Source organism: Mizuhopecten yessoensis, unplaced genomic scaffold (genome assembly GCF_002113885.1).
Source record: "Mizuhopecten yessoensis strain PY_sf001 unplaced genomic scaffold, ASM211388v2 scaffold9299, whole genome shotgun sequence".
Classification (NCBI taxonomy): Eukaryota; Metazoa; Mollusca; class Bivalvia; order Pectinida; family Pectinidae; genus Mizuhopecten; species Mizuhopecten yessoensis.
Genome location: NW_018407978.1, coordinates 229,150 through 240,372, shown reverse-complemented (window position 1 = coordinate 240,372; position 11,223 = coordinate 229,150). Strand labels below are relative to the sequence as shown.

The 11,223-nt window shown below is 38.6% G+C and overlaps 1 protein-coding gene across 1 annotated transcript; it reads right to left on the bottom strand.

Moving 5' to 3' along the window:
* Positions 1 to 1,406: 1,406 nt before the first annotated feature.
* LOC110457696 (F-box only protein 39-like) lies at positions 1,407 to 9,484 on the bottom strand. The gene is made up of 3 exons (XM_021509060.1): positions 8,452 to 9,484; positions 5,983 to 6,144; positions 1,407 to 1,802 (listed from the first exon to the last, which is right to left on the bottom strand). Exons 1-3 carry the CDS (start codon positions 9,482 to 9,484, stop codon positions 1,654 to 1,656), a joined length of 1,344 nt encoding a protein of 447 aa, XP_021364735.1. The 3' UTR covers positions 1,407 to 1,653.
* Between the last annotated feature and the right edge of the window lie 1,739 nt (positions 9,485 to 11,223).

Below are 11,223 nucleotides of genomic sequence, written 5' to 3'. Positions count from 1 at the left end.
GCCTCTGCCCCTGACATCAGACTTGGACATTGTGACAGATAGATGTCTGGTAGGAAACTGGGGCTAAGCTACTCCCATAACATGAGAGGCCGCTGGTCGGCCTTTTTTCAATCGGATATGATTTTGCCGACTGCGACGGCGCCTGTCAAAAGTTTTTCGCCGTGTAAAACCTCTAACATTGTTGGAGTAGGGCTAAGCTAGAGTATTGACATGGACAGAAAAGAAAGCAGACAAGTAAACCCAAATGATTAATCTGCATAAAAATCACCGAGGCGAAACGAACCTCTAATACATTTGCCAAGATGACCAGGATTTGACGTAACACCATATCAACACCACCATGAGACCATTTACAACACTCCGATAGGTATTGTGCACTCAAAAGACAACACTGGAGTTCTAAAGAACACAGGATTTGTATCCTAAGTTTCCTGTAAGGATTGTAAGATATCGGGAAATTTGGAATATGCTTCAAAGAACACAAAAGGTGTAAAAATATGAGCAATTTTACCTGAAATAAGCAAAAAATATTTGCCACCCAGGAAATATAATCGTCATCAAGAGACCATGAATCCACAGTCATGTTGTCGATTGGGACAATGCTGAAATATTTGGAAAGGAACATGCCAAAACAAGGCAAATCAAAGAGGCAGGAAAAATCCGGAAAGATTTTAGCTGGCACTGTTTACAAACCCTCAACTTTGTTTAAGGAAAATATTCTTGACTAACTTTTAAAGTCATATAAATGAAATCGGTTAAAGTCTTCTAACGAAGGTAGAGTCAGAATATTGTCTGTAACGTTAGCTTTCTTACTTTGTTGAAATAATAGTAACCTTGACCTACTTTGCAAATTATGGATGTGAGATGTGGTTTGCCAACGTCATTGTGTGTCAATCACACCTTAGGAGAGAAATGCATATCTATCTGCAACGGTTCAGTACCGGTCACCTTTCTATCAAGCTTGCGTCGTTAACTTCTATTGTATAATTAGCACGCTTAGATTCATGGCAACTATATTAAGTATGTAGCTTACAGTAAATAGAAGGATGTTAATTGACTCTTTCAAATCCGCTTGGATTAAGGGTTAACAGCTTAGCAAACTTTTCTAACGTTAAGTTACAAATGTGGTTATCGTCTATCTTGCTGGAGAAGTCCACATTCATTTCTTTTATGAATTACCTTGAACTATTTCCCGACATTTGCTATGTAGCTTAATGTGAAGTGAGCTATCATATTTATTTCATTTTGACATTGAGTCACTTGAAAGGTCACTGGATCGTATATGTGTGCAACAATTCAAGCGACTTCTACATAAATACGAGACCTATAAATAAGCAGAGAGTACATGTTCAAGCAATTATGAAAGAAGCCGAATTATTAAAAAAAATATCTAAAAGAAAGCCAAGCATGTTTCTATGTTTATTCCAACCAAAATGTATATGCATACAACACTTTGGTCTTGTTTAAAACGTTTATATTTTAAAGATATTGTTAAAATTATAAAGGATCCAGAATCCGGTAAATAGTGATTTAAATCTATATCATCTTCCTCCATCTGTTGACCTTTCCGATGGTATAAAGTAACACCCCGCCCTATATGACGTCACATCCCGCTGCATATGCCATTATGCAGATCATCTGAGGTTAATGACATCAGAAGGGGTCAAGTACGAGATCTGTGGAGATGTTTAGGTCAATATTACGATCAGCCGCCATGTGTGTGAACCTATCCTTGATGGCACCAAGTTCCGCCCACTCCATTTCGGACAGGCCGCACGCCGTAATATGTAGGGAGCGCAGGTCTGGGGATACAAAGATAGAGGCAATTACGATACATTTAATAGTGTAGGAACTATTGGGAATAAATCAGGGACCTTTGTTCGGCTGCATGATATAATTTCTGGTAGTTAAGATACATTTGTACACGTAATAGTGTTGGAACTAAAGGGAATAAATCAGGGACCTTTGTTCGGCTTCATGATACATTTCTATTAATATGATAAAAATACAACGCCTACAGTCACACGAAGCCTTTGCATGAATGACATATAGCTTATATTTACCCCACCCAACACCAAGGTACGTTTTTCAAAATTCGCGGATGCGTCCTTAATATGTATAGCATAGCGCTTTAGAGCTGGACCATCTTAGCTTAGTAGGGCGTTTTTAAAAATATATAATATTAATGATGTAACCCTGATACGGATTTCCATTCTACGTGACACAAATATCATCAACACACCCAACTAGGGGGTAACGGATCCTGCGTCAATATAATGACAAAAATAGGGAAAAATGTAACATAAAATTATCAAAACAAATGTCGATGACTTTGGGTTGGTTTGTGCACTTTTCCAGAAATCTATGTCATTATGCTCATTAACGGGATCAAAACGACATATTCTGTAAATTACAAGAAATGTTTTTTCAAGTTTTACATTCACTAAAGCAGGTCATCACCCACTAGACCAGGCATCTTTTCCGCTGTAGAAAATATTAATGTATTACAATCAATGTAGAGAATGAAGCGCTCATGACTGCAAAGAAAGTCGTTAAGATGAAAAGTACCCTCAAATTAGAATGCAATTTTCCATTATCAATTTGTCATTGATATGAAAGATTTTTTCATTTTCAACAAAAGCATTTATATCTTGCGATGCATCTTACAGCTGGAGATATGAGTTGTTTGAAATTTGAGTACTTGAAAATAAAATATTTACATTTTGCTCTGCATCGCTTCTTTATGAACCTATCAAAGTCACTCGTGATTTATAAACCCATAACCTGGAGTGATAATCATGACGTCATTGAAATTGTGACGTCATAATCATAACGTTGGAGATGGCTAGACGATCACCCCGGGGCCTGTAATTCATGAAAGTGTGCTCATGCTCAAGTATGGGACTGTGCTCAAACCAACTTTCTTGTAACTTGCATAAAGCATGTGACATGATCAGAAAGTCTAGACATTGAACATAATATTCAGCTTAAGTTATCTCTTCAATTCTCCCAAATAATTGACACTTATGAGCTTTGATTAATTTATCACCAGAACAAGAAACTGGGCTTGAACACAGAGAATCCTAGTTTGAGCTTGAAAACGGTTTCATGAATACAGACCCGCTGTCGGCTGTTTCTTTTTTTGAAAATGTAAATATCAATCATTTGTCAATATTAATCAAAATATTATATATGTAAATATTGAACTTCATTCTGTTCAGAGTAATAGTCGTATTACGCTGAACAGGATAGCTGACAAATATTCATAACGCGCGTGATTCGATTTGTCTGTAATATTCTTGGGATTTACAGGCCTATTAATCTGACTAGAACACAGTGAAATGTTTACTAAAAATTAGCACACATATATATATATATCGATTATATGTCAAAATTAATATAAAAAAGGAGTAGTACTCTTTCTTGCAGGGAGTAGTTCTATGTTGGTGTAGGGTATACAACTAGGATGGAGAGATTCAAGCGATTTCATGGAAGTAGGATTTCTTATCGTATTGTTTTATATAGACAAAAATCAGTAGAGGTGTAATAAAAATAAAAATAGTTTTGCGTATACTTTCTGAAGTTTATCATGTCAGTCAAACATTTACCCTACTGTGTCACAAGAACACGGATCACCACTATACGTGGTCATTACTGTATAGCGGATATAGGGGAACGGGAGAGGATGGCTCCGGCCCTCTGTTTTGACCACAGGTACTAGCCTCGTCTTTCAATACACCTATAATAGGCTAGTACCTGTGGTTTTGACTAGCCGTTTCTTACGAAGAAGAAAAAATAAGTGTGAGAGAATAGTCCCGAGAAAGGAAGAAGTTGACCCGACTCTCTCTTTAAAAGGTGTGTCAGAAAACCCCATCCCCAGCCCCACATTCTCCTTGCAGACTTCGACAGCTATTAATGAGATATTACTAACCTGCATCACATGTTAACTCATGGAACACACCATATAAAGCGCCACAGTGACGCATCTGAAGAACAACAACGTATTATATGACCTACAACACGGCTTTAGATCCTCCAGATCCTGCGAAACACAGCTCACCACATTCCTACCCGATTTGGCACCAAACAATGGACTTTGCCAAAGCTTTTGACAAAGTCCCACACAAACGACTACAGTACAAACTCAAATATTACAGGATTAACAGGGAACACTCACGCATGTATTACAGACTTTCTCTCATTCCGCACCCAAACTACTGTTACTGCATACTTCCCACCTCTCACAATGGAAAAGTGTGGGCAATAAATCACTTGCTACCACAGTCCACTGCATACATAATCCCCTTTCAAGGCCAATCATGATTACATGACCATGAAAGGGGGTGTGCCCAGTGGACTGTGGCCACAAATGCTGTAAGAAAGGGAAGATAATCAATCAGTGAGTAACGATGAAGTCAATACAGTGGAAAGGATCAACTTAGTTGACACATTTAAAATAAGGGTGGGAAAAATGAAAGTTAAAAATGGTAATTTCATGATTGAAAAACACAAAAAGATTTCCTTATCACGTGAGAGGATAAGCATTTCCCGGAAAAGTTTATAATCTTAAGGAGCTGTTCCTTTATACAAAATTGCACATTCAAATATACCATTCATTGAAAGAACTGGAATTCCTTAGGGATTAATAAACCCTTACATTGTATATATGAAAATGGTTTCAATATCCTGTACCTTTGCCACATCTTGAAAATTAAACTGAAAATGTAGTCATAAATTCAACATTGTTTCCCGTATTTTGAACAGACACTCCTTACCTTCCCTGACACTGGACCTGGATAGTAATCCAAAAACACTTGTATCCATTATGAAGAATACACTCAGACTGGGCTATTGACAATCTTACCTGGTTATGATTAGTACTCACTCACACAGGTACATGTAGATTATCTGCAGTGTAGCTAGGGTAGGTAAAAAGATTGTCCAGGTGAACATTTTTTACTCAACTTTTCTGTTTTGTTCGAGTTGGGAAGCATGCAGTAAGCCAGTTATTGCATGATTTCTCGTCGCTCGGGACTTATTACACCCTCGCTTCGCTCGGGTGTAATAAATCCCTTGTTACTCGAAAACCATGCAATAACCTTTACTAGTACTTGAGGGCAAACAATCAGATAAAGTTACATTACACCAAGTAGAATCCAGCAAATACTTAGGCTTAACATAACGAAATAATCTACGATGGGACAAACATATAAACAACATTACAGGCAATGCCAATAGGTCCCTGGGTATTCTCAAACGCAACTTTAAAATAAACTCACCGCATATAAAAGAACACGCATACAAAGCACTAGTCAGACCAAAACCTGAATACTGCTCTTCCATTTGGGACCCACACAAAACAAACCAAATTCAACGAATAGGAAAAAACACAACGAAGAGCAGCACGCCACGTAAACAACAGATATCACAACACCAGCTCAGTAACTTACATGATCCACAAACTACAACTAACGGCTACAATCCTTTTCTTCAAAATTGTACACCAAATCGTAGCAATGAACCCAACATTTATACTCACACCCGTAGACCCTCGAACTAGACATGCACATCCCTACGCGTACAAACACACATCTTCTACAAATGACACATACAAATATTCATTCTGTCCACACACAATATCACTATTGAATCTCATTCCCATAGCAACAGTAAAATGCACAACACTCGAGGACTTCAAGACACACATACAAAGATGTACCCTATGCAGCCCTTGAAGCCCTCACCACACACTAGAACATACGCCAGCTTTTACTTTTTATCTTATACCCTGCACAAAACAAAAACTTATCTTATCTAATCACTGTAGATAACCCCATTTTTTCACGCCTAAGCTTCAGCATATTGATGGAGCCCTTGTACCCAAAAGAAGAATAATAATTTCAAAAAGTTACCTCCCCTTCCAAAAAAAAAATATAGCTTCTAGATTGAATTTATACTCAATGTCCACTGATCACTACTCACTAGATTTGCGTTGGTCAATTTGCTCCAGAACAGTTTCGATGGTACTCAGAAGAACCGATGCGTTGAGACTGAGGTCGAACAGCCGCTTACACTTATTCACTAGGTACAGCATCGCCTCGTCCACGAACTCCTGGTTGTTATCTATCTCCAAGGACGCTGCTCCTGTAACGACACATTACCGGGAATTAAGTAAGACATGTGTAAATGGCATTTTTGTGCGAGTTATTAACGAACTTAATACTTTTTCATTTTTTATTATTAAGTCCCCCAAACAAAGTGGGGGACTTGATAATTTTGCTGACCTATACTTGATTGGCACGTTTATGGGTGTACGCAAACGAGATGACAACATTCCTTCACTTTGTCCGGTTTTGCTCAAAATTAGTACACAATTTTGTGGATGTAACGCTCCCCGTTACAATTTAAACGTATTATTATTATTTGATGTTCATTAAATGATCAAACTGGTCTTCTCGTCTCATCCAAAGGTGGCACACCGAGCGTTCGATTTTGCTATGACATATATTTCAGGGGTGCAGAGAGCGAAAGTGATGCACGTGCACAGGGCCCTAAGAATCATTCGAAGTGAAAATTAAATGACTTCATGGAAAACACACATCTTCTTTTTTACGTAATTTTTGTGGCGATGTTCAAACAAAAATGTTCCTTGTGATAGGTTAAAATATCGTTAATTATAGTATCTGCTTTGTTTAAAACATGACGTTAGATAAAAAAGAATCTTGTACTGGTATCTAGCGGTTTGGTACTTGCGCAAATCTCTCTGGACTAGGTAGGTACTGTTAAAGTTAAAATGCAAATTAGGTAATTTTTGCAATCAAATTAGTTTCATATTATCATAGTCTTTGAACAAAGAAAACTCTATCTGCTATCATTCTGGGAAGGTTCTTTTTGTTTAAACCACAAAGACGTCACATATAAGTTTGCATTACGGTAGCCCATTGATATGTGACAAGTCACTGTGATTTAGACCGTTTGATCAATTGGTGAAACAGACATTTTTTATACAATTACCATTTCGCTAGGCGACAAATGTAAAACAGACAGGAAACCGAAATGATCGCCCCCCCTCCCCTTCCTATTACTCCTAATCGGTTTTTGAATAACTCCGGAAAACTTTAACATGTAATAATTCCATTTGTTATGTTTTGTGAAAATGTAACAAGAGGAATGCACGGCAAGACCAGGATTCGAACCCGGGACCCTCCGAACTCTAGACGGACGCTCTACATGGTTGCCGGCGATTTGCCCAGTCTAGGTCCGCTACATTAAGTAGGTTTATTTTTAATTTAAAGACTGTGTAATCGAAATGTAAGCATCGTTGTAGAGGCATAAATGCTTAAAATCAGAACAAAATTGAAAACTGTTTTACTGGACTTGGACAAGGCATAGCCCGAGTTTCCTCTGGCCCTAACACCAGACTGAGACATTTTGACATACACATTGTAGATGTCTGGTGTGGGAAACATCTTTATGTCAAAATGTCTAAGTCTGGTGGTAGGGCCAGAGGAAACTCGGGTTAGGTCATGGCAAAGAACCATTATAAGCGGTTACGATTTGTGATAAAATATGCTTATTTAAATTAGTTGTGATCAAATTTACATGTGCTGGAAAGAATTTCTCTTAACTTACATTTCTTTGCAAATATGTCTCAACTTAGTGCTTTTACCATCGATGGTGACATACTGGCTCCTTATTTATGAAAGAAGACGACAATGCTACTTAAATGGAAAAAAACACAGGGGTCTGATAATTTGTTACAGCTCTATTTGTACATTGGTTCATTAATCATCCTCGATATCTAGGGGTTACGCTCTCTTTCGCTCTCTACACCCTTGGAATATGTCATAGTAAAATTGAAGGCTCGGTGTGTGCCACCTTGTTGATGAGACAAGGACTCTAGTTCAATCCTTTGATATACATCAAAAGAATCTCGCGGTCACGTAACGGTAAAAGTTGACAGGCTTTGAAGTCGGGCGTCTCTCCTTTGTAACCTTCAAAGGACAGGCATCCTAGCGATTGGTCAGGTTTATTTTGAGACCAATCAAACAGCTATCTTCGTGCCTTCAATTTTGCTATGACATATTCCAGGGGTGTAGAGAGCGAAAGAGAGCGTAACCCCTGGATATCGAGGATGATTAATTTAAAAAAAATGGGTATTCAGTTATAAAAAAAGGACTAACAGGCCTGTATAAATCACAAGTCTCAGAAAAAGAGGTTATTCAGCGCTTATGTTCGCGTTACTGAGTATTATATCTAGTGCTGCGGGGACTTTTTGACGCGAACGTTGCTTTCTGGCGTTGCGGAGTATACTTACCTGACTGCGGGGACGGAACAAAATTAGACGCGTGTACTAACTTGCGTATGAGAAGCTGTCCGCGAAGTTTGAAAACGTTACTTGCGCGATGTCGCGTAAATCTGCAAATAGCGTTGTATCTATAAATAGCTTACCTAGCGTTGCGGCATAGCTGTTCGCGATGTGGGTTATTGTGTGGCTGAGGTTCCAGTCCACATCGTCTTCGTACCCTGTCCAGATGTGTACGTCCTGTACGGGGATCTCTGGTACCAGTATTGGGATAATCTCTGTAGATTTAGCCACGCTATCGAACCAGAACATGACCTGCAGCTTCGGACAAACGGTCGTCAACTGTTTCCAGGCAAACGGTGATATTCTGTGAAGGTGAGGATTATTCCTATACACCTTAATATTGAAAAATTTTAATTTTCCTGCTAATGTTTTTGAAAACATTTCAATTATTTCTTCTGATATACAGTGGTAATTAACAGCAATGTAACTGAGATTGGTAAAAAAAGACAATGCCATTTGGAACCTTTCGACACTGTACACTGTAAATCGCGCAGGGAAAAAGTCTTCTATGTAGATTTCTTCCAGAGTTTTACCTGACTTTTGACCAACCGCTTCAATAATTTTCAATCCCCCGGTAAGAACACATTGGGCTGCAGTCATATCAAACACCTTCAAACGCTTCTGTGTTTTGAAGAATTTAACGAAGCTGTTCATGAATTTATCTCTTGCTGAATCGTGCTTCCAGAACCGGTCCAGTTCAAGGCGCTCCATCTCAAATTCTTTGAGTTGACTCCCCCTGAATTTGACAAGGAGGTCTTCCATACTTTCCTGGAACGCTTTCGTAATATGGTAAGAAGGATGACTACATGTGATTGACAGGTATTCCACGTACGCACCCAACTGATCCGCGAACTTGTTTGCGCGTACGCCATTCGTGTGACACTTGTACCCGCCCATGTCGAAATGTCTGTTACGCCACAAGCTTGGCGTGTAAAAGAGGCGTGCCCAGTTTGTACATGTGAGTGCGAGGTTGGCCTTGTCCGGGTCCCTCAGTAGTTTGAATACTTCTATCATAGCCACATCCGGTAGATTCTCCCAAACTGATTTCTCCATATTTCTGCCCCAAAAGCGGTTAAAAATTTGCTCAGCTTTCCGTACCACCCATCCAATATCCATCCGAGTCCAGTCTCCAAGGACTATTCGCTTATGACGTCATGATACTGTTCTCAGCGTGGCGTTCTTGCAATTATGCATAGTGACGTCATTAACAGTGAGTTATTACATGTTTGCCTTGTCCTATGTTTCCTAGTTGATACTATCACATTTGTAGAAAGAAAGGCAGTAAGATCAAGGTTCATATTGGTCGTGCGTACAAAAATGCCGAGAAATTAAAAAAGATAAACTGTTGCATGTTTAAAACTTTGATAATGAGCCAACAAAGAACTATTTACCATCACCCCTGGCCTTAGAGGAAGAGTGGCGGAGGATCCCAATGAGGTCTATTTAAGGATTGAACGTCTGTCAGAATGCAGTTACAGCGAATATGAATGCAATCTGGGTTACAGATACATAGAATGACGTCTTTTTATTAATTAGTCTGATAAGCTTAATTTATATTTCCTGCTGCCGCAAAACCTCACTGGTCCAATTCTTGGAACAGCCGCAGACGGCCATTATTGGACTGAAAACTTTCAAGCGGTCGCCATTAAAAATGTAACCAGACGACAACTGTTAAAAATGCAGTTACATGCTCCAATTATATGTGCAGAGCATTCTAATACAAAAGAAAAAGCTAACCTTCCTATTCTCATCAAAATGCGACTTGTATGAACCAAACGACAACAACAAGATAGCGGCTAGTGTACAAATTGATGACGTCGCTGTAACGGTGGGATAGGTTGCTAACACTGACGTCGCGGAAACCGTGGTCATGTGACCAGATAATGTAGACTGCAGTTATTGTCCAGGAACAACCGGCTGACTTTCTATAGAGTTAATGGAAAATAGGAAGGACATATGTAAATACATACATATACATACTTATCTCTTCCATGCGACGTCGTTGCCAGGCTGTTGTCCACGCCAGGGGTTCTTCTAGGAGCGTGTTGTGTATCGATGTATTATCTAGGAGTGTATTGTTATGTGTATCGATGTATTATCTTGGAGTGTATTGTCATATGTATCGGTGTATTATCTAGGAGTGTATTGTTATGTGTATCGATGTATTATCTAGGAGTGTGTTGTCATATGTATCGGTGTATTATCTAGGAGTGTATTATGTGTATCGGTGTATTATCTAGAAGTGTATTGTCATATGTATCGGTGTATAATCTAGGAGTGTGTATTAATTAGGAGTGTATTGTCATATGTATCGGTGCATTATCTAGGAGTGTATTGTTTGTATCGGTGTACTATCTGGGAGTGTGTTTTCATATGTATCGGTGTATTATCTAGGAGTGTATCGATAATGTGTCGATATATCATATAGGAGTGTATTGTCATATGTATCGGTGCCTTATCTAGGAGTGTATTGTCACATGTATCGATGTATTATTTAGGAGTGTATAGTCATATGTATCGGTGTATCATCTAGGAGTGTATTGTGTGTATCGATGTATAATATAGAGGTGTATTGTCTTATGTATCAGCATATAACACAGGAGTGTATTGTCATATGTATCGGTGCCTTATCTAGGAGTGTATTGTTATATGTATCGGTGTATTATCTAGGAGTGTATTGTGTATCGGTGTATTATCTAGAAGTGTATTGTCATATGTATCGATGTATTATCTAGGAGCGTGTTGTGTATCGGTGTATTATCTAGAAGTGTATTGTTATAGGTATCGGTGTATTATCTAGGAGTGTATTGTCATATGTATCGATGTATTATTTAGGAGTGTATAGTCATATGTAT